The 24,340-nt window shown below is 32.0% G+C and overlaps 2 protein-coding genes across 2 annotated transcripts; one reads left to right on the top strand and one right to left on the bottom strand.

Annotated features, from left to right (window-relative positions):
- Positions 1-5,231: 5,231 nt before the first annotated feature.
- LOC106371239 (tryptophan synthase beta chain 1, chloroplastic) lies at positions 5,232-7,457 on the top strand. Its single transcript, XM_013811281.3, has 5 exons — positions 5,232-5,765; positions 5,927-6,283; positions 6,393-6,835; positions 6,923-7,017; positions 7,101-7,457. The coding sequence occupies exons 1-5, from the start codon at positions 5,439-5,441 to the stop codon at positions 7,274-7,276; spliced, it is 1,398 nt and encodes a 465-aa protein (XP_013666735.1). The 5' UTR covers positions 5,232-5,438; the 3' UTR covers positions 7,277-7,457.
- A 1,098-nt stretch (positions 7,458-8,555) lies between these two features.
- Positions 8,556-11,118, bottom strand: LOC106371240 (glucose-6-phosphate/phosphate translocator 1, chloroplastic). Its single transcript, XM_013811282.3, has 5 exons — positions 10,362-11,118; positions 9,797-10,022; positions 9,488-9,710; positions 9,112-9,325; positions 8,556-8,885 (listed from the first exon to the last, which is right to left on the bottom strand). Exons 1-5 carry the CDS (start codon positions 10,851-10,853, stop codon positions 8,874-8,876), a joined length of 1,167 nt encoding a protein of 388 aa, XP_013666736.1. The 5' UTR covers positions 10,854-11,118; the 3' UTR covers positions 8,556-8,873.
- Positions 11,119-24,340: the final 13,222 nt, after the last annotated feature.

Genomic DNA, 24,340 nt, shown 5'->3' with positions numbered 1-24,340 from the left:
AGTTGTGTGGCCATCAATGCCATCTCCCTAGCTCCTCTTACTTTAAATTTCAGTAAAATCCACCTTACTTTGACATAAACTTTGTAATATTTACCATATTTAATGAGAACAAGATATATGTTCTTTTTATTGCGTTTGTACTAATCCTAAACTGAAATACAAATGTAATATGATTGTATATGTTTATATAGTCATTCAGTGCTGGAGTGAATATATATATTTTTGAAGTATTGAGAACTACACCAGCTTGAAAACAAGCTGCAGCTAATGCGAGGAAGGAAAAATAACTCAGCTATGAGGCAATATATATGGGATTCAGTGAAGCTGGAAGCAATATATATGATGTTTATGTTGGAAAGAAATACTATGTTTGGTTGCATTTGGAGGATCTTTGGCTATGACATACCATGTTGTGTAGGTTTGGATTTTGAAAGAGACAACATGGAAAATCTGGGTTTTTTCTTATAAGACATGCTTAGATTAATTTATGCCAGCTTGAGGACAAGTTGCATCTCATAGGAGAAAGGTAAATGATTAGGGTTTTATAAGAAATGAAGAGCCTTTTGGCTTTGAAGAGAAAATGATTCTATAGCAAACCCTAGATAATTTAATAAGAGAGATATGATACATCAATTAAGAAAACTGAAAGCACAAAATATATTCTCACTGCAAATGATGTAAGTCCAAAGATGCCAAAAAGACATTTGGAGAAAATTCAGCTTATGAACGAGAAAACATGTAAATGTATCATTTATACAAATTTCATATACGTTAATGTTTCAGTTATTAAAGTCTTTCAACACAAGTGATTACGAAATAATATTTAACCTAATTGAAAATTTGACAAAAAACAATACATTGACATGAACATTTAAGTTTGTGAGTCTTGTGAGTTGGGAGTTGCAGGAACGTCGGAAGAAAAATATGAGACAAGTTCTGTAGACACTTTATTAATCTTTCACAAACCATATATTTATTTTAAAAGAAAAAAAATTGATTGTTTTGTTAACAGAATTTTGGTTTATATACTAATCAGGGTTTGGCCGGTTCATTGGGTCGACGGTTTCTGGGATTTTAAGTGTTCAATATGGGTTTTTATCCTGTTCAACCTTAGTTGGGTTTTGGCAATAATCCAACCTGGATTAGTGTCTGATTCTCGATTTAACCCGGTCTTACCGCCGGTTATTTCCGGGTTTAAAAACACTGGAGAAGAGAAAAGTGACATGATTTAACTAGATATTGTAACTTAAACTTTGTGAATACATGCTCATATTACACATTGCTCGTGTTAAACAAAACCAAAAGCAAATTCGAACTAAAATTAAAGGAATAAGAAAAACATTAACTAAATCTTTAAATGTTACTCCAACATTTATTATTATCTTTGGTCCACAGAGATGACCAAGTCTATTTTTTCAGAGGTTTTTATTCATAAAACAAACACATCGAAGCAAACATAAATGGATTTAGATAGGAAAATCCATTGTTAAAGTTTCGAAAACATCACTGGATAGGATTAACATCAATATCAATTCTCTCAAGATAGAGATACATCCACCGCTTGGAGAGAACGCTCGTCTGAACACAATCCACCAAAGGCAAACGAGAAATGATGAGGATTAGAATCTCATCAGGCAGGGTCGACAAAGATGTTTTTGGTTGAGCGCTCGAATCCATTTTTTCAAGAGAAATGTAGAGATTTCGAAACATAGATATGTCTACAGATATGAGATCTCAAATGGCTTATATATATATATTATACTTATCGCATTGTAGGTTTTGGTCAAATAAGGATCCATCATAAATCTGCTATAACCATGTATGTCTTATTAAAATAATAAAATTTCCATATAGATACTTAGAAAGTCATAGTAAAAAAAAGGAATTGACTAATCATCTACTTGTATGGTGTAAATCAAAATCATCCATATATACACTTGCAAAGTTTTTTTTTTTTTAACATACACTTGCAAAGTTAATGAACGAATATGACTCTTCATACACTTTGTATGGTGTAAAATAATAGTTTTATTTTCCTAAATCAACAAATCAAATCTAATTTTTAAATGAATTTTTGAAAAGGCGATTACATTAAAATATAGGCTTTAGGCTGCAACTGGATTACCTTTTTTCCCCTGTAAATAATTGCATTAAAACGTGAAGATACACAAGTCTGGCGATAGGATGAACCTTTCCCGGGAAATACTGACGGAAACATACTTCCCCGAAAACTAAGCCCTAGCCAAGGGAGACTGGATATACAAAAAACAAAACAGAAAACGACACAGCAGAAGAAACATGAGCATAACCTGAGACTAAGGTTCAAAACCATGAAAATAGACAAACTTCTCCACACTATCCATAAGAAATAAAGCAACCAAAAATTTCCTGGTAACAGAATCTCCCACTTTGAATAAGTATAGCCAAATAAACCAAAGAGCCACAAGCTTTTGAAACCGATGAAAGCAAGCCACTTTAGAGCCTAACAAGCCTTCAAACAGAACCGGCAAAGCCATCTGAAGATTGACTAATAACCGCCAGAAAAGTAGCAAAGCCAGATTGAGATTTCGATCAAATCTCTTAGGAAACGTCAAGGAGAACCAAACCACACGAGCCAAATCCAACACGACATGCAAGGAGAAAGGAGGCTATTTTAAAGGCAAGAACCACCCAATATCAGACTACACTCAACTTCTGCAAGGACTGGCGAGGGCAACTCGGATCGATTTGAGAGAAGACCAAACCCATCTTGTGATACCGTCGCTTGACCACACAACCCTAAAATAAGACAGAACGGAGCCGCTTAAGAGAAAACAAACAAACCATGTAACTAAAATAGAAACACCAATGATAGATGATGGGAGTTTAAAATTGGAAGAATTAATATTCACTGACTGTCATAAGAATTAATGTATACACTTATATTCATAATCTCTCTGGTTTGATCATATGAATCTTTTAATCCGCTATAGCCAATTCAAATTAAGAAGACAAAAGAATAGAGTTTAAGAACTATCTTAAAACTAAAAACATGATATGCTTGAGTGATTAAAGTTTATTATAATTTTAATTTTACACCTTTACACTGTCAACTGCAGACGAGCGTAGTGTCCAATGCCTACAATGTTTCAGATGTCGAACTGAATCCATTTATGCCTGAGATGGAGGCATTTTTGTCACTATAGGTTTTCGTTTTCTATATTTATGCAAGAGAATACGATATACACATGTCTATCTCAGGCATTGTTGTTTATTTGTGTGTTGTTCTTCTTTAAAGGTTGCCGAAGGATGAACCTCCATTTGCTGTTGTTCAACCTAAGCCGCTTACGCTGACAAATGGAGTTGGGGATAAAAAATGATTTTTTTGTCAACACTCCTAGGAAAACCATATCTCAGACGGTTGAATCGAACCGGGTATGTGTTTCCTGTCTTTTCCCAATTTGTTTCGTATATTTCAAACAGCTGTTGTTTTTTGATACCGTAAAACATGTCAGATATATTATTGATTAAAGTAATGTATTTTTTCTTTGAATTGGTTTGACCTTTGGTTCTTGCAATGAATCTTAAAGTGTATTTGTACAATTTTGTAAATGTATTACAGAGTTCCTTAATGTTATATGGAGGGTCGTCCCAAGAAGCTGAAGCTAATGCACTCACTCCTGCTAAACGCCAAGGAACAACCATTTTTAACTTGGAGAAACACTATGATGAGAATTCAGCGATAAGGAATCCGTGTTCAACTCGGATCAAAAAGGAGAAGACTGAAATGCTTTTTTATAAATTTATTTTTTCGATTATAATGAAATGCTTTTTTATTTTCGATCAAAAAGGAGAAGACTGAAATGCTTTTTTATGAATTTAGATAATCTTAATTTTTCGATTATAATGAAATGCTTTTTTATTTTTTCGATCAAAAAGGAGAAGACTGAAATGCTTTTTTATGAATTTAGATAATCTTAATTTTTCGATTATAATGAAATGCTTTTTTATAAATTTATTTTTTCTTCAACCATTATCTCGATTTGATTTAATTTTGCATACGTATAGAAATTTTAATACGAAATGATTGGTTGACATCAAGATTATCTAAATTCATATGACATGAAACCAGATAAATATTTATAGTCTTTGGATTATCACCATAAAATCAAAACATCAACCATTTTAAATGAACAAAAAAATAAGGATTTAAAATGCAGTTATATAATTGGACGATATTGAAACCCGAAACAACCAACCCAAAACAAACTAATATCCAAATTAAATAGATCTAATGCCTTGTTATCTTCAAAATAACAAATTAAGGATTTAAAATGCAGTTATCACATGACTTACTATCTCACAGATGATATTTATCCGAAATGGACAACTTTTATCCAATCTATTCAACTACCACAAGGGCCGAAAGCAGTTTTATTTGCTCAACATCAAGAAGCTATCCGAAAAGATGTCGAGCGTGCTTTTGAAGTCTTGCAAGCTCGCTTTGCCATTGTTAAATATCCCGCACTTTTTTGGGATAAAGTCAAAATTAGAAAGATTATGCGAGCATGTATCATACTCCATAATATGATAGTAGAAGACGAACGAGATGCATACACTCTGCTTGATCCTTCGGAGTTCCAACAAGCAGAAGACAACGGAAGTTCGCATGTCGATCTCAATTTCTCGACAGATATGCCTACAAATATCACGAATACGATGAGTGTTCGAACTAGAATTTCGTGATAGACTGATGCATCAACAACTAAAAGCTGATTTAGTTGAACATTTATGGTCTAAATTTGGAGGTGATGAAGACGACAACTGAGCTCGGACGCTTCTTTCAAATATTCTCGTTTGTTTTTCTAATCTTTGTTTTTATGTTTTAATTTAAAAAATATATGTTTACAATGTAGTATTTTATTATGTTTTATGTAACAATTTTTTTAAAAAAATTTAATAAAAAATGTTTAATATTTTTTTTTAAGAAATCTAAAATAAGAGACTTGCAATGGAGGGGGAAAAAAGTGTCAAGTTTCTTAATCAACTCTCTCACCAAAATTAACTCTTTAAATAATACTAAAATAAAATTAAGAGACTCATTAGGGTCTTTAGGATAAAGATGGTCTAAGGTGCGAGTTTTATCCTAGTACTAATGTACGGTAACTGAAAAAAATGTTTTATAACAAAAGACATGAAAAAATGGTATGCTAAATGAAACAGATGGTAGGTAACGACGGCTCATTCGAATATTTTTTTAAAAAAACCATGTGTTACAAATCTAATCACATCTTCTTCATTGCTACCAACTTACTTTTTGTTTGGTAAAAGAATATTATCAACATATCATTGTTTCTATAGTTCCTAAGGAATCTATAAAACCCCTTCCTTTGGAGACAATTGGATATTCAAGGAAGGCGGAGATATATTGACTGAGAAAGAGATTCATTAATTCGGTAATGGCAGCTTCAGGCACCGTGGCTTCTTTCAGAACCTCCGTTTCTTCCTCTCCCCAATTGACCCATTTGAGATCCCCCTCCAAAGCTCTCAAATTTACGCCTCTGCCATCGTCTCGCTCAAGGCCATCGTTCTCCGTCTCCTGCACCATCGCCAAGGACCCGCCTGTTCTCATGTCCGCCGGATCTGACCCGTCTCTCTGGCAACGACCCGATTCGTTCGGTCGGTTCGGGAAGTTTGGTGGCAAGTATGTCCCTGAGACGCTCATGCACGCTCTCTCCGAGCTCGAAACGGCGTTTCATTCTCTCGCCACCGACGATGATTTCCAGGTACCTTGTCCTTCGTAATTTGAATAGAAAGTAAACATTTTGCGTTGTGGGTCTTTGAGATTGAGGTAAAGTTTGGATCTTTGTCGATGCAGAGCAAAATGTATAGATGTTCTTGTTCTGTGACTGAGTTTTGTCTTTTGTGTGAATGAATCTTTTGTTAGAGAGAGTTAGCGGGGATCTTGAAAGACTACGTGGGTAGAGAAAGCCCTCTGTATTTCGCAGAGAGGCTTACTGAGCATTACCGCCGCGAGAATGGGGAAGGGCCGCTTATATACTTGAAGAGAGAAGACCTGAACCACACAGGAGCTCACAAGATCAACAACGCCGTGGCTCAGGCTCTTCTCGCCAAGCGTTTGGGGAAGAAGAGGATTATCGCTGAGACCGGAGCTGGTCAGCACGGTGTGGCTACAGCTACGGTTTGTGCTCGTTTTGGTCTGGAGTGCATTATCTATATGGGTGCTCAAGATATGGAGAGACAAGCACTTAATGTGTTCAGGATGCGACTTCTTGGTGCCGAGGTAATGTTCAACAAATTGACTTTTTTTCCTTCTAGTTTCGTTTAGCTCCGACTAGCCAGACGCCTAGGTGCCTAGACCGGTTTTTATTGAACCCCTCGTGGTTTTACAGGTGAGAGCAGTTCATTCTGGAACAGCAACGTTGAAGGATGCTACTTCAGAAGCGATAAGGGATTGGGTGACAAATGTTGAGACTACTCATTACATATTGGGATCTGTGGCGGGTCCTCACCCTTACCCGATGATGGTCAGAGACTTTCACGCGGTGATTGGTAAAGAAACGAGGAGACAAGCGTTGGAGAAATGGGGAGGGAAGCCGGATGTGTTGGTGGCTTGTGTTGGTGGGGGTTCAAACGCGATGGGACTCTTCCATGAGTTTGTGAATGACACAGAGGTCCGGTTGATCGGTGTGGAAGCTGCGGGATTCGGAGTGGATAGTGGTAAACACGCTGCTACGTTGACAAAGGGAGATGTGGGTGTTCTACATGGAGCTATGAGTTACTTGCTGCAAGATGATGATGGCCAAATCATTGAACCTCACTCCATCAGTGCAGGGTAAGATAAAGAAAACTCGGTATTTAATGATTCATTAGCCATCATAAGTAGTCTCTCGTGATCACGGTTTTGGATTGTCTCTTATAGATTGGACTACCCTGGAGTTGGACCGGAGCACAGTTTCCTGAAAGACATGGGACGGGCTGAATACTTTAGCGTAACGGACGAAGAAGCGTTGGAAGGTAATGAATAGCCTTTTGTTCTGTATTATAAAAATGTTCTGTAGTTTTCATATCTCACATTCTATGTTCATTTTGATTTGTAGCGTTCAAGAGAGTATCGCGGTTAGAGGGAATCATTCCAGCACTGGAGACCTCTCACGCACTAGCTCACCTCGAGAAGCTATGTCCCACGTTACCGGACGGAAGCAGAGTCGTGTTGAACTTCAGCGGAAGAGGAGATAAAGATGTTCAGACGGTAGCTAAGTATCTTGAAGTTTGATAAAAATAAAGACCCTTTTGTTTGTTTGTTTTTTTCTTTAAGTTTAAGACAGTGAAATCTTTTTTGTACTTGTAATGTATTTGTACTTCTAAACGGTCGGGACGTTTCCAAAATAATTGGAAACAGAAAAGGACTAAGAAGAGAACAAAGTTTGAATAAACTGTTCTTTAGTTTGCTGCCACTTCCTTGGTTTCTACTAGAACACACGAGTGCATATACCAGCATGATATATTTTAGATATTCTTGAACAAGACATTGATCATATTGTGTATTATATATTATACGGTTCGAGTCAGTACATCTGCTGCTGGATTGTTACTTATTTGTACCACTTGAACACTAGCAAAAAGTTTGATACACTGATCTCTAAGTTTGTCACTATTATGCCCTCTCTCTCTTCGTCGTAAATTTAATAATCCAGTTGAAACCTCGATTCTATAACGTTTGTAGAGCCTGAAGAAGACTGAAATCTTCCAAAGGTTTGACACTTTTGAATAAGTGAAAAAATATCCCTTCTGTCACGAATTTACAAATCTTCCTTTCGTGTCATGAATGATCCAACTTGATCCTACAGGTGCATTTACATCCCGAAAGCTAGCGTTAGGGTTGTATTCAAACCATCCAACAGGAGACGGTTTCCATGGAGTAGTGTATATTTCGAGAGCCAGTCATATGGGCAAGCCTGATAAAACATTCTTTTTAGGTTCCCAATTTTTTTAAAAATTTTTATATACAAATAGACCTCCAAACTATTGAAATTTTTATAATACATGTTGCTATTGCTACATTAGAAAAGGGTCCAATTGTTGGAAACATATACGATATACCATCTGCTGTTGTCATGTTCAGCTTGTGATCCTTTATGACTAACAAAAAGAAAAGTGGTGACTCTGATGAATAAATAAATAAAAGAAATGCAAATTCGTATTGATACTTGGGTATATTCCTCACTGAACCTAATCACTGCCTCTTCTGAAAACCCAAGAGACATGTCTCTTTTTATTTCTGCCACATAAACCAAAAAAAATCTAACGCCTCTGTTTTATTCCCAAGCATCAACATATTCATACAAATAATATTTCTTTTTTTTTTGATAACTAAATCATTAGTCTTTGGAATTCTTGCTTAGAGAATATTTCTTTTTTTTTTTGTCACTGAAGCTTAGAGAATATTTCTAACAAATGAAAAAACATGTTGCTAGTGATTTAGTGAATAAACAAAACCATAAAACGAAACTATATAAACTGAAAATCCATACATACAATATGTATAAACGAGATTAATCTTGAAATATTATTATATATATTTTAAAATTCTCCTAGTTGAAGAAAGTTGTTTTATTCTCAAGGGGACAATTTTGTATTTCCCACTTTAGTTACAAAGAGGCGGTGATCTTCTCAGTATTCCCCCAAATTCAAATACTTAAATCCAAAAGCTCAATTAAAAAAAGAAACTGCCTAACAAACTAAACCTTGTTGTCTCCATTCTCATCTTTCTTCATTATTGTGGACGCATATCTACATTAAGCTCTTTCCCCCGGTTTTAACCGAAATCAACGAGCTCAACATCGGACTGGAACACTGCATGTCTTGCCCGATCAAAGCTTTGCCTGCACCACACGCAAAAAAACCGTGATAAAGTAACATCAAGATGAGGATTTCAAGATATTGATCCTTGATGATGTCGAAGAAGTAATAGTTAGCTTTAACCATACGGCTAAAGGGTCATCATGTGGCTGTGCAATGAAGCCAAGAGACGTTTATTTGTCATATTGCATATGGATAGCAGGGGTATAATGGTCATTTAAAGATTTTTGAGTGTTGTGTGGTTTATACCTGGGAATACAAGAAGGTTCCGAGGATAGCAATGGCAGCTCCAAGAGCGTTAACGGGCTGGACAGGGGTGCGGAAGATAATGATGGAGGAGACGATGACTGAGATACGCTTCATGGTGTTACCGACACTAAACGTCAAGGGAGAGATTTGGTCTAAAGACATGTAAGACACTTGGTTGTAGAGATGATAGAACACACTCTGCGCAGCCACCCACCTGCACATTTTGGAAGCGAATGAGATGGATTCATTGTCCTAATCACGACAAAGACCCAAAACGTCAAAACGACAAGAACTTGATATTTTAAGGAACAGGACAAGACTACATCTAACAGAACAAAACGTCAAAACGATGCTTTTTGAGTTTAAAAGAGTTTACCCGACGAACTGAGGTCCGACGTCGGAGAGAGCCTTTTGCCAGCCATCGATCCACATCTGAGGACCTTCAACCGCAATTGCAAAGGGGGTGAGGATCAAGAGTGATAGCATGGAGAGACAAGCGTAGTAGTTCATTCCGCTCACAGACTTTCCCTTCATTCCCTTCTTTGAGAAGATGTTACGAAACACAAAAGCCAAGTTCGAAATCATCGCCCCCATGAAACCTGAAACAGAAAGTAACATAATGATTCATTATTAGTTCTCAATCCCAAATCACAAAGACAACAACGTTGTCACGATCTAGAATTACCAGTCATGTTGAAGTTAAGCTCGGTAAGGGCAGAGAGAGCACAACCACCAATGATGGGAATGAGGGACAAGTAAACCGAAGTAGGGAAGGTTTCACCCAAAAGGAACCTCGAGACAAGAACACTAAACGCAGGTTCACCACTCTTGATGATGTGAGTGAAGGAAACCGCAACCTTGGACATACTCACCGTTGCAGCCACATGACCGATTGTATGTGCCACAGCAACCTTTAAACAATCCAACCAAAACCCCTCTTTTAGTACAATCAAAAATATCATATAAAGTTCAATACTTTTAACTTAGACTAAAGTTAACTTAGACTAAAGTTTACTAGAAGCTTAAAGTACAACACGATAATTTCAAATTTACTATGAAATTTAATTAAAAAAAAAACAAAAACAGCCGAAAGAAGACATCTTCAGGAAGCAAACAAAAGTATGCATATCACTCAGGTAACAAAAAGACAACAAATATTCATGCAAGATCTGTATCAAATTTGACCATAAACCTCATCGTAAACATCGACTTCTAACCTAAAGTTTCCACCTTTCCACCAACACACTTACCGGAAAAAGAGTTTTCCAGAAATCGAAATCAGTTTTCGGAGTCTCAACGATCCCAACAGCCCAGGAGATGAGCATCATCAACGAACCGGCGGCGAGAGAGAGCGTGGAGGTAAGCCAAGGATAAGGGTAAGCGTTCAACACCTTCTTGTTGTAGATGTTGAACACAACGTTCAACGCCCACCAAGTCGCGAAGTAGATTCCGATCTTCAGCTTCTTCGCCGCCTCCGACTTCGTTTCCGCCGCATCATCGATCGGCTGAGGCTCCGACTTATCGCCTTCGTACGCCTCGCGTCTCGCCGGAGGCTTCGCTCTCATGGGAGAGAGGTGCAGAGGCTTGGAGACGGCTAAAACGGTGCGTTTTGGAAGGTCCGTCGTCGATGGAAACGAGGCGGCGAGAGGAGATCGTTGGAGCGGGGAAGATGGGTTCCGTCGCGAAAGAGGGTTGGAGAACCCGATCTTAGCGGAGAGAGCCTGCTTCGCCGCTAAAACCATCGTCGGAATAAAAGAGAGAGAGAGAAAAGGAAAAGACTTTTTCGTCGAATTAAAATAAAATGTTAAAACTTTGATCAAGGAGAAGGTCGTTCGTTAGTAGCAAGAGAAGCGATCAAGGGTTTGACTTGGAATCTTAAACGAAGAAGAATTCAGATCAAGAGAGATCTTACAACAACTCGATGTTCTTATTACAACAACAACTCGAGCTCATGTTCTTCTTCCCAGTCAGTGTTTATAGAGAAAAGATAATTATATATTAAAAAAACTATGCAGTATATAAGTAGGGTATATGCGCTTGGGAGAGAACGCTATTAACTTTATTTATTTCCTACTCCATTAAGGAAATTCAAAAGTAAAATTACTCCCTCTGTTTCCAAATGTAAGTAGTTTTAGCAAAAAGAGTTTATTTCATAATATAAGTAGTTTACATATTTCAATGCACCTTTTTTATTTATTGGATATTGTGTGACCAATAAAATAATGTTAAGCTTTTTATAATTGGTTGGATTAATTGATTAAATGATATATTTTTTAAAATAACAACTTTCTAAATATTTGTGCTTTCAAGTAAAACTACTTACAATTAAAAACAGAGGGAGTATTATTTATTTCTCACCAGACTGTATATGAACAATATGTATAAGTTTAAATGCGTAAAATTTTCAATAAATGCGTAAAAGTTTCAAAAAAAGAAATTGTGTCAAAGAGTTCGAAGTTTGCAGAACTCTATGTCTGAAGTTTCAAAGTATTATTCTGTAAAAACAAAATTTCAAATTTAACTTACAAAATTATTTTTATTTTACATTATAATTCTTATATTTGTCATAATTAAGTTTATCATTAATTTTTTTTATAAATAATTAGCACATATATCAAAAATAATACAATAATATTAATTAATAAAATCTTACACAAAAAATGAAAATTATAAATCAAAATACATAATTAAATATTAAAATACAAATAAAATACCACATTATTCTATAAAATTATTTTTGTAATTTTCTATCTTAGGTTACACAAAATTTTGTTTAGACAATATTTTGGAGATTTTGGAACTTCTGAAGCAAATTTACCAAACTATAAACATTGTTGTAATATTTAAATTTATGTAATAATTGTGTTTTCATGTATCTTTTAAAAATAAATTTCATTAAATTTCTTTTGTAATATTCTTTTTTCTAATATAGTTTAAAAATATTATAAATCTTATTATAATTTTTTCTTTAATTTTATGTGTAAAAATTTAATTTACAAAAAAAAATTAAAAATATTTATGAGATATAGAAATTTTAAAGATTAGAACGAGAAGTGAAAAAATACTTAAGAGATCATAAATATGATATGTAATTAATTATAAGAACCAAAATACAAATAAAAAGATGAAACTTCAAATTTAAAGTTTTGAGTAATGAAAGTTTTACTCCATAAAACTGTATATTTGAAGTTTTACAGGTTTTTTAGAGCAAAAAGAATTATATTTGAAATTATAGAGCATCTTTAAAAGAAACTTTGAAGTTTTTAAGTTATGTTTGAAATTTTGATTTTGCGGAAGAACACTTTAAACTTCAAATATAAAAATTTTCAAAATTCAAAATAGATAATCTTTTTAGAAATGCTATAACTAGGTATATGACTTTATAATTTTAGGCTAGTTTGCAAATTGCTTCAAGAAAAATAGATTAAAAATAATGTGAGGCTAAGTGACAAACCTATCAGACTATGTACATTAGTTAAACTTTTTTCTCATCTTCACATAATCATTCATAATACATCTATTTTTTTTATATATTTACAAGTTTTTTTATAAAAAAGGTCCAACACTTTATTCATCTATTTTTATTTAATATTTATAAATATTTAAATTTTATGATTATAATTTTTTTAGATTTTATCTTACACAAAATTATCTAAACATATAAACAAAGAATATTTAATAATTATATAAAATATTTATTTGTCCAAATCCAACAAAACAAGTCTCTATCTATAAAACACAAATAATCCACCTAACATTCATAATTTTTTCAACATTTTCATTGGAACCATTCAACAGTTCTAAGGGCATCTCCATCCCTACTCCATTCAACAACCTTCTTGTAAATGGTCTCATAATGTGTATTTTTCTGTAAAACTGAAAGTATGGATTGTCGACTGACACTAACTTCACTATTTTATATAGGAAAGATTAGTAAACTGACAAATGCTTACATAAGACTTTTTCAACGACAAAAATGCGAATACCTTTGGTGGAAAAAAATTGCATATACGGTGACAGTTAGGGCTGGGCCTCATTACTCGTTACTCGCCTTAAACTCGTTACTTAATTTGTACCCGTTTCGAAAATTCAAATACTCGTTGTTGTTAAGTCAAATAACAAGTCGAACAATTTTTATTACTTACAAGACCAAGTCAAATATCAAGTATCATTATTATTTTTAATAGTTGATTTATTACTTGTTCCATTATTTAGTATTTTGTTACATGATCTATTAAACATTTGTTCATATTTGTTTTTTGTTTTACTTGCATTTAGGATTAGACAAAAATACTCATTACTCTTCTTATACTTGTTATTTATTTCGTATCCATCTTGTTTTTTAAATACTCGCCGTCATCTAGTCAAGTATTAAATAGTAATAAGTATTAAATATTTAGCTATGTGGCTTGGTATTACTTGTGTTACTTGATTAGAAAAGACATTTTTGTCATCGTAAAAATTATATAATATTTATATATCAAAATATTTATAGATTTTTTATTTTTCTTCTTTATAATATGAACAAATATTTCGTTTAAATTAATACATATGTTATTTTAAGTAAAGAATAAACAAAACAAACTTTTATGTCTATTTTTAATATAATACTAGATTTTGACCCGCGCTTAGAAAGCGCGGGTTTATTTATTTTTCATTTATTAATCGAAAACTAATTTACAAACTATCATTATTTTTGTTTCGAACCATAACAATTGAGTTTTTAGGCTTTTATCATTTGTTTTTTTTTCTTTTCAAAATATGGTATTTCTTCGAAATATGGTAGTTGATCTATAATAATGTTTGAGTTTTAAGATTTGTTTTCATATCCGACCTAGATTCATGGTTGAACTTATATACCCGATATATTGTATATAATTCGGTTCAGATTTAATCAAAAATTTGTTAATTAAAAATCCGATATACCTCGGTAAAAACCAAAAAACTCATTATTAACCTGCGATCTGATACCATTGATCCGACAAAACATAAAATATCTGATAGTATTTTTTTTTTAAAAATGATTAAATTACTCATATATTTTTTAATATTACATAAATTAGTGATTCCTTAGAATATGATAAAATTTTACTATGTCATCCAAATAAAAAAAATGATAATATAAGAAAACTTATTAATATGACAATATTAGTTTATTTTTCGTTATTAATAACCTATTATAAGTTTGTGTTTTTATTTTAGATTTAAAAATATATTTTAAGATAGTTTTTAAAATATTATTGAACACTCGTAATTGTCATATCAATATTATGTATAAAATGACATTATACATGAAAAAATGATATTCAAATATGTATATAATATATGATGTAGGATATAGGATTTTAGTTTGTATTGAAAATCTGTATAATATTCAAATGATCTACTTTAAATATTGATATGTATATTTAAGAAAATAATATTTTCATGGTTGTTAATTTATTTATAGGTCATAATATATTTATAATTATATTAAATTTAAAGTTAGTATATCTTTTAAATATATATATAAGCCCATTTTTGATCAAAAAAAAAAATATAAGCCCATTATTTATAGATTCATTTAGGTGTATCTGTAGGCCTAAAACCAAAAGACTTAAATGCCATTAATGAATTTTATTAATCCTTTGTAAAAATAAATGATATTTTTGAGAAAACTACAATTTTCATTAAGGGTATAATTTGGGAATGATCCTTTTTTAATGATATTGATCAAAAAAATCATATTTCAATTTTATTATGTCTGCTATAATTGTTCCTATATCAAATATATTTTATTATATTAAATGAAATTCATAAGTTTTTTGTTTCGTTATGGTGAACATACTATTAGAACTATTTTTATATATTTAAACTGATATTTAAATTTGTATATAAATATGTACATAAATATATGTTTTGATTGCAGTTTCATTATTGATGCTATAAGGGTTTGTTCAGTTACCATGAGATGATAATGAAAAAGTGATATAGCATAAAACAACTTGTGTTTAAAATGACAATAGTTATATAATATTTATTGACGAACCTTTATGAAACGATCACTATTTAATACATTTTAATATGACAATGAAGATTCGGAGAATAAATAGGAACATATATTTCTTGTTGTAACATCTTAGTTTAATTAGTTGTGTATAATAGAATAATTAAAGGAAGTAATTAATAGTAGGACTAAAATTAATTAGTTAATGAATAGGTGCAACAACTTTTTCTAAGTAGATTTTTTAGGACTCATTCCCTTTTAATAGTATTGATTATTTAGTAACTAGTTCTTAAATACTCAAAAAACTCATAAATATATCGCAAGTACTTGTAAATAGTTCAAAGTGCTCGTATATAGCAAGTAATAGAGCAGGACAAGTAACTTGCAAGTAATTCATTTTTGATCAAGTACTCGAAATAGCAAGTACTCGTTTTTAACAAGTAAGTACAAGTCAAAAATTTTATTACTTGTGCAAGGCAAGTTAAGTAGTAACCCCCCTATATATTAAAAGTGAAGTCAATTTAGTGATTTCTGGTGATGTGTCGCTCATAGGTGAAGTTTCAAAAAATTATTATAATTTGATTGGTCGATTGTTTTTAATTTTTATTTATTTAAATTAGATCTAAAATTTAAGGTACGTCTAAAAACATTTAACATCACTTGCCATATAATCTAAAGAATATCAAAAATAACAATTTATGGCAAATAATTCTCGAAATTATAGAAAGATTAATAATGTTTTATTTATTACTTTTAGTATTTATAAACTATAAAATATAATGAACGAATTTTTATATAAGATAATTATAATAGTTTTATACTCTACTTGATGAATTGTATTCGAATATAATTATATAATAACAGTTTTAAATATTACAAAATCCAAACATGTCTATTAATATGATTTTTAAATTATTTATCGTTGTTTACAGAATAAATTTATCAGAATTTTAAAATTATTTATATAATGTTATAAATTATTTATAAAAATATAAATCCTACTATATATTGATTGAGAAGTCACATAAGTGATTTTTTATTACGTGTTGATCATAAATGAACTCTTCAAATTGTTATAATTTGATTGGGCGATGATTTTTAATTTTATTTATTATAATTATATCTAAAAGAAAAGGATAATTTAATTACCATTTTACAAATAATCTACATAATATTAGAAATAATTATTTATGATAACTAATTGTTGAAATTATGAAAGAGTAATAATGCGATCAATTTTTTTTATATATTTATAAATTACATAAAATAATAAACAAAAATGTTTATTTGAGTTGATATAATGATTTTATATTCGTATAGAAATAATTATATTTGTATATAAAGTATCATAATAACTATTAAATGTTTTTTGCAGAATTGACCTACAAGTTAAAGTCAAACACAAAACTAACCTCATTTTTTTTTGAAAATTGGTTCTGTCCTATTCACCCCACAAGTTCATATAATTTACGAAAATGCCATCAAATTTTTTTTTTTCCGAAAATGACATTTTTACTCTCTCACCCTTATCATCTTCAAGTAATTACAAGATTGCCATTGTCATCAATACCACAACCACCATGAACAACCAATTTGAAGCTCTTAATGCTCCCAAAATTGATTTACCCTTCTTCTTTTTTCATTCTTGTGAACTAAACACAACATATCTCTCACTTTCTCTCCACAATGAGCTAAAAAAACCCAAGATTTTGATTCTAAAATTTTTATGGTTCATAGAGTCATAGAAACTAACGATTCTGGGTGGGTTACTTTCGTTTGTGATTCTGTGTGCTTGGAGAAGCCTTATGTATGCTAAGGAACTTATCTCACCAATTTAAGGTATGACATCGAGTTTTTTTCCATATCTGTTCGTCAGACGACTTACTTGGGAAGTCGTCTGGCTGTAGACGACTTACCTGGAAGTCGTCTGGTCAACGCAGAGGTTATTTTTGCAATTGACTTTGAAATCTGTAACCTGAGACGACTGAAAGTTAAGTCGTCTGTTTTTGTTTGGTTTCAAAAAAATTTCTAAAGAACCTAGACGACTTACATTTCAGTCGTCATAGGTTAGTTTTGCATTTGACTGGATAATTTCAGAAGTTTGACTTCCCCAGACGACTTACATTTCAGTCGTCTCGCGAAAATTAAAATAATAATATTTTTTAAAAAGTAAACGACTTACAATTAAGTAGTCATAGGTTAGTTTTGCAATTGAAAAAAAAAACTTCAAGATTTAATTATACACAAACGACTTATAATTCAGTCGTCCACGAGACGACTTACTTGTAAGTCGTCCAGGATTTTTTTCCGAGATTCTGGTCAAACCTCGTAAATCCTGGACGACTTACATTTCAGTCGTCTCGTGGACGACTGAATTATAAGTCATATGTATATAATTAAATCTTGAAGTTTTTTTTTTCAATTGTAAAACTAACCTATGACGACTTAACTGTAAGTCGTCTACTTTTAAAAAAATATTATTATTTTAATTTTTACTAGACGACTGAAATGTAAGTCGTCCAGAAAAGTCAAACTTCTGAAATAATCCAGTCAAATGCAAAACTAACCTATGACGACTGAAATGTAAGTCGTCTAGCTTTTTTGGAGTTTTTTTTAACTAAACAATAGTAGACGACTTATTTTTCAGTCGTCCGAAATAACAGATTTCAAAGTCAATTGCAAAAATAACCTCTGCGATGACCAGACGACATATAGTTTAGTCGTCTGGACAACTTAGATTGAAGTCGTCTGCGTCTTCTCTGCTAGTTTTTAAGTCTTCTACGTTAGTTTTTGAATAACTTGTGTTTTTAAGAGTGATAAGTAACTTCAAGATATGTAAAACTCATATTTACAAAATATGTTCTCTCCCTTAGTTTTACTAAATTTGACTAAGTTTTTCAACGCAAACTTATAAAAATATGATATGCTTTGACTAGTTACTATTGTTTGTTTCCATCTCTTAAGTATTATTGTTATAGACAATAATGATGACTATTGTTATGAGTTGGAAGAAGGGTTAAAATGCTTCTTAAAATGTTGTATCAATATGAAGCTACCAACATTCTTGTTTATTAAGATGAGAAAAAGGCCATTGGAGTTTATTATTGCATATGAGAGATCCAAAGATAAGAAAAAGGCTACTGAAGTCTATTATTTCATTGATTTGTAAATGTGTAAACACATTGTTAGCACATTTAATACATCTTGGAAAACATGATTACTGATTTTACAAAAAATTCACAACTAAAAGAGTAGACATGCAATTCACAAAACAGACCACAAACAAAACTATTATAGATCATTCCTCGACAAAGACAAGCTTGGACTCCACTTGATATGGAAGAAAACTTTGACAGAAGACTTCCAGGAAGTCCAGACGACTTTTAAGAAGTCCAGACGACTTCGAGGAAGTTCAGACGACTTTGTCAGAAGACTTTTAGGAAGTTTAGACGACTTCCAGACGACTTTACAGGAAGTCCAGACGACTTCCAGGAAGTCCAGACGACTTTGTCAGAAGACTTCCAAGAAGTCCAGACGACTTCCAGACGACTAACAGGTAAGTCGTCCCAGAAGTCTTCCAGATCTGAAAAACCTGCATATTAAATCCAGATCTGAAAACCCTGCATATCCAAAAACGTTCAAATAGCATAAAAACAGAAAAAATGAGTGGAAGATTAGATAAATCTACCTTTACAGAACACACAAAAATACATATCTAAAAATAATAGATCTACCTTTAAATTAGTGGAAGATGAGTACCATCTAATTAAAAACCTGCAAAAAAGATAGATTAGTAAGAAAGACATGAGACAAAACTGAAAAATTCATATAAAGTTTGGTGTTTTCTAGTCAAAGAGATTAGAGTGGGTTTGGAGAGTTTTAGTTTGGAAAAAAAGTAAGAACTTTATACAACAAGAAGTTACCAAATGAAGAAAAATCAGACATAAGAACTTACCAAAACGCTCAGATCTATTATGAAAGGGAGACTTCGTCAGAAGACTTCCATGAAGTCCAGATGACTTCCAGGAAGTCCAGACGACTTCCTGGAAGTCCAGACGACTTCTTGAAAATCCAGACGACTTCCTGGAAGTCCAAACGACTTCCTGGAAGTCCAGACGACTTTGTCAGAAGACTTCCAAGAAGTCCAGACGACTTCCAGACAACTAACAGGTAAGTCGTCCCAGAAGTCTTCCAGATCTGAAAAACCTGCATATCAAATCCAGATCTAAAAAACCTGCATATCCAAAAACGTTCAAATGACTTAAAAATAGAGAAAATGAGTGGAAGATTAGATAAATCTACATTTATAGAACACACAAAAATACATATCTAAAATTAATAGATCTACCTTTAAATTAGTGGAAGATGAGTACCATTTGATTAAAAACCAGCAAAAGAGATAGATTAGTAAGAAATACATAGGACAAAACTGAAAAATTCATATAAAGTTTGGTGTTTTCAAGTCAAAGAGATTAGAGAGAGGTTGGAGAGTTTTAGAATGATGAACATTACATTTTTGTTGCAGCCATTTGAGAGGAGGAGAGAGAATGTGTAAATTTTTCTTTATATAGGAAGACAAAAAATCCAATTAGGTTAAATATTTTTGACTCAGACGACTTCCTGGACGACTTACATTTCAGTCGTCTGGTGAAGAAATTAAAACAGACGACTTACATGTAAGTCGTCCAGAGGAGTTTAATATTCTTAGCGGGAAATTAAATATTTTTAGCGGAAAACTAAAATAGAAGACTTTCCAGACGACTTACATGTAAGTCGTCTCATTTAAATTATTTAAGCGGAAAAATAATTTTTTTAAAAAATTTTAGGCGGTAATATTTGGACGACTTACATGTAAGTCGTCTGTTTTAATTTCTTCACCAGACGACTGAAATGTAAGTCGTCTAGACCCTAAACATAACCCCTAAACTAGCTTTTATATGTCCGGTAAATGATCCGGTTAGGTTAAAACGTACATTGGTAAAATTAAAGGTTCTGTACGATGTGGACGACTGAAATATACGTCGTCCGAGTAAATTATTCAACAGACGACTGAAATATAAGTCGTCCACACCCTAAACATAACCCCTAAACTTAATTATCTAATTAAACACTTTATAAAATCAAATCAAACTTGAAAAGTGTTTACTGTACACAGAAATAAACACATATAGGTGAAAACTAATTTTTGAAAAAAACATTTTAGTTTTCCAAAATCTAACCCTAACAATACATTCAATACTACAACATATGTTTGCCAAACTCCTAAACCAAAGTATTTCATGATTCACTACTTCCACTCATCCATCTTCAAAACAAATCAATTTTATCATATCTTAATTTATATCACTTAAAACTGTTTATAATTACTTGATTTTTATTTTTCACGCATCAAAATATTTTTTTACAAAATTTATAAATTATTTTTAAAATAAACTGGTACCAGACGACTTATATTTCAGTCGTCCAGATGACTTCCAACATCTCAGACGACTTCCAACATCTCAGACGACTCAGACGATTTACTGGGGCTATATTCGTAAAAATGGCTTCTGTTTTTTTGTTTGGTCACAAGGGCTGAGCTGTAATTTCACTAGGCTTTTAGGTTAGTTTTGCATTTGATTCAAGTTTGGGTATATGTTTGGGGTTAAAATCAAGTTGTGGGTTAGTTTTGGCAAAAACCTCAACTATTAATGTCTAATAATTCAATGCATGCTTTATAAATTATTTATAAAATTATAAATACATTTATAAAATTATTTATATTGGCTTATCAGATGTTTTAAATTATTATAAGAGGTTCTAAATCATTTATAGAAGCTTATACATTAATTTATAAAATGTGTTTTGAAAATTTATCCTCCTATTACAATATTTTAAATTTTTCATTTTTAATGGTAAAATTCCTCAACTATGTTTACTTAGTGTATAAACCCCTAAACTAAAGATTTACTGGTAGTAATGGTAATTATGACCTGTTATAGTTAAATTCATTAAATAAAGTTAATTTAGGGGGTATTTCGTTAAATACTTAGTTTGAGGATTTTTACTCAAAACAAACTTAGTTGAGGGGTTTTGACGTTAAAATTCCTTATTATTTTCTTATTATCTGTTATTTAAATCTTTATAGTGGGATTTGTTATATCAAAAACCAGTTGCAATCAACTAACGAGATATCTTCTTTCCTAATACCATGCATTTAATATTTAAATATATATATATTACAAAATTTGAGTTACCAAAATTATGTATATATTATAACGAGAATATCTTAAAAAATTTATTAGAAGATTTTCTCTCTCATGGCTGAATTAAAATTTATTAGAAGATATTCTATCTCATAACTTCTCTTGAAAGCTAGGTCATTTAGAAACTTAAACTAATTTGCTATATAAATATCATGCCACCCCCATTAGTTTCACGCATCTATCTTTTAAGTTTTCATATGTTTTTGATCGTTCTAATTTTAAATTCTACTTTTGCGATCTTGCACAGGTGTATGATAATCAATAAGTAATTCATAGATGGGAACACCATTACCGGTAATTTTATGGGGGATTCTTCTTCTCCGTTTATTTTTGTTCTCTTCCTCCCCATGTTGTATCTCTATCTATATTTTTGCATCAGTAGTGATTCAACTAACAAAAAGAGTACAAAAAGAGACGACCTGTTTATCCAAGAACTGATCTTCCATTTCGAAAAAAGTAATTCTTTTTTTTATAAAGTTAAATCACTTAGCAAGTATATAATATAAGATGTGTATGCTAATCAAGTGCAATTTATTTATTGTGCGTGATCCGCTTCCGGTACGTCTGAGAGCCAAAGGTAATCTCAAAGCTTTTTAAAAATCTTTGAAACTCATTGACGTTGTCCTATCAATTATATAATTTGTTATCTTTTGGGGATTGTTTACATCTTTAAATATTTTTGTTAGAATTACCTCTTTTCTGACTCAAGGCTTAGAGAAGGAAACCGTAAATTATCTCTGCTGTTACAATGAAACCAATGATAATAAAACTCAGGTAATTCAAATCTCTCTTTTATATTTCATGGCTGATTTTTTTATTGAGGTTATGCGTGAAATATTTGTTTTTTCTCAATTATATTTTCTGATGTTTTAAGATTAGTGTTAAATGTGATCGTTTGAAGCATAATGCATTCTCAGAACACACCTTCATGATAAACACTTCTATGTAAATTGTGTCAATTATGTTAGTGATTTTGCAACTGAGTATTGTGACTGATGTTCCAAGAGAGAAAGCGTATCATCTCAAACCGAGATTGTTGGGAAAGGTAATTGGTTTATAGATGTAATTGGATAATTGATATCTAAAGGATACATTTTATTAGATAGTACCAAGCAGTCCTTTTAAACCTTTTGAACTCGAACTTTTTGAACTAACAGAATAATCATGCTTAACCTATAAGTAGTTCAAAGAGTTATGTATCTAAAGGATACGTTTTATCAGATATAAATGATACGTTTTATTAGATAGTACCAAGCAGTCCCTTTAAACTCAAACAATGCTATGTTCTAAGTTGTACACATTGTATTGACCTTTTTTTTCCTTGCGGTATGTATTCATATAGCGGTAGTGAAGTGCAGATATGAAGTAATATCAACCAAAATTAAGAAAAGTCTTTTAAAAGCAGAGATAATCACATGGGCCTCTCTTGAACATGGCAAACAACCAGCAGTTTTGCTAGACCCGAATTTTTTAAACATGTTTTCTACTTTCTATTTTCTTATTATTTAGTTTCACATGATGAGAAGTTTGAATCACAGACTCTTGACATTTTAATATTTATATTATTTGTTTGTGTAATGGTGCAGAAGTTTTAATGATACCGACTTATCCTTTTTCCAAGAAAGTAAAGGACTATGACAAGCTTAAAACTGAAGTGAAGAATAATATAAGGATGATAAGCTTGAAGGAGACGCTGCTTTGAACAAGTTCTTCCGTGAGATATATTTGAATTCTGATGAGGATATAAGGAGTGATAGACAAATCATTTGTGAGTATCTATCTATCTATCTATGTATCTATCTATCTATCTATCTATCTATATTCCTATTTAGTCTTTTTTTCTCTCATGGAGATTACAATATTTTTGGCATTTTGATTGACTTTTTTGCAGTTTTGCCCAATCAACAGGTGGAATCTATTGGGACAGTTCTTTCAATAGACTGGAAAGATGTTGGTGCTAAGAAAATCGAAGCACTCTTCATGATGATTTGGTGCTCAAGACATGGAAAATATAATCTTATATGATGTGTGAGTTTTACCTTAATCTAGACAGAACTCGAAGCCTTGGTCTTAATGTATGGTTTCTCTAATTTATGGACTTAAGGTACTTTGTATTTTCCATAACTCATATTGTTTATATGAAACACTGAAATTTTTAATGTAAACGTTCTAATCTATTCTTTGTTCATATGAACATATTATAAATATCAATATGTAACATCGAATCTTTCATATTAACCACATACATGTAACATAAATATTATATAGTTGTAAATATATAATTATCAATTTAATATTAATGTTAATGCATGCGGGCGGTCCACCTAGTACACGAGTACTCGCTATGTGTCCAGCCGTAGGTGCATTGTTTCTCAAGAAAAAGGGAAATGCGTATCCCTTTTCTCAAAAAAAAAGAAATGCGTATTCATTACGCACACAAATACATAACACAAAAGTCAATGGTTGTTGTTGGACATATCAACTCAAAGTTTACAAAATATAATAAAAGTTACTTTGCTTAGAAATTAAACATTCCATTGAGTTCTCATACACTAGATCCAACGACGAGCCATTGCACCATCAGTTTCAGTTTCAGTTTCATACTTTTCACACGAATACAAACGCAAAAGATTAAAAAAGAGTGAACAAGAAAAACACTTATTCTTTGAACTTTTGTGTAAAAGTTAAACTTTGAAACATCGAAAACTTGTCAAGCCGAGACTAGATCAACCATCGGGGCTGATTTGAACTTTCAACCATCAAAAGGTGTTGTTTATCAGTTTAATATGGATCCATGTTGTTTAACTCCTTCATTTATTTTCATTCAAAAAAAATATGGATCCATGCGAGAATTTTCGTTACTTTTACAATTTGCCTAGTTGAAGCCCATTAAGCTCCAATTTATTTATTTTCTGCCGTTAAGCCCACCTATTTGCTTACGTTCTGCACTGTAGCCGTCCAAAACTCATCTTATATGCAACACACATAATTGATGATA

Source organism: Brassica napus, chromosome A10 (genome assembly GCF_020379485.1).
Source record: "Brassica napus cultivar Da-Ae chromosome A10, Da-Ae, whole genome shotgun sequence".
Classification (NCBI taxonomy): Eukaryota; Viridiplantae; Streptophyta; class Magnoliopsida; order Brassicales; family Brassicaceae; genus Brassica; species Brassica napus.
Note: the sequence above shows the minus strand (reverse complement) of the source record. Positions and strands in the feature narration are given on the sequence as shown.

Coding starts and splice junctions, on each gene's coding strand:
- LOC106371239 (XM_013811281.3), top strand. CDS start 5,439: ATGGCAGCTTCAGGCACCGTGGCTTCTTTCAGAACCTCCGTTTCTTCC. Junction 5,766..5,926: donor CCACCGACGATGATTTCCAG/GTACCTTGTCCT, acceptor ATCTTTTGTTAG/AGAGAGTTAGCGGGGATCTT. Junction 6,836..6,922: donor CCTCACTCCATCAGTGCAGG/GTAAGATAAAGA, acceptor TGTCTCTTATAG/ATTGGACTACCCTGGAGTTG.
- LOC106371240 (XM_013811282.3), bottom strand. CDS start 10,853: ATGGTTTTAGCGGCGAAGCAGGCTCTCTCCGCTAAGATCGGGTTCTCC. Junction 10,023..10,361: donor TCTGGAAAACTCTTTTTCCG/GTAAGTGTGTTG, acceptor GATTGTTTAAAG/GTTGCTGTGGCACATACAAT. Junction 9,326..9,487: donor GTCGGACCTCAGTTCGTCGG/GTAAACTCTTTT, acceptor CAAAATGTGCAG/GTGGGTGGCTGCGCAGAGTG.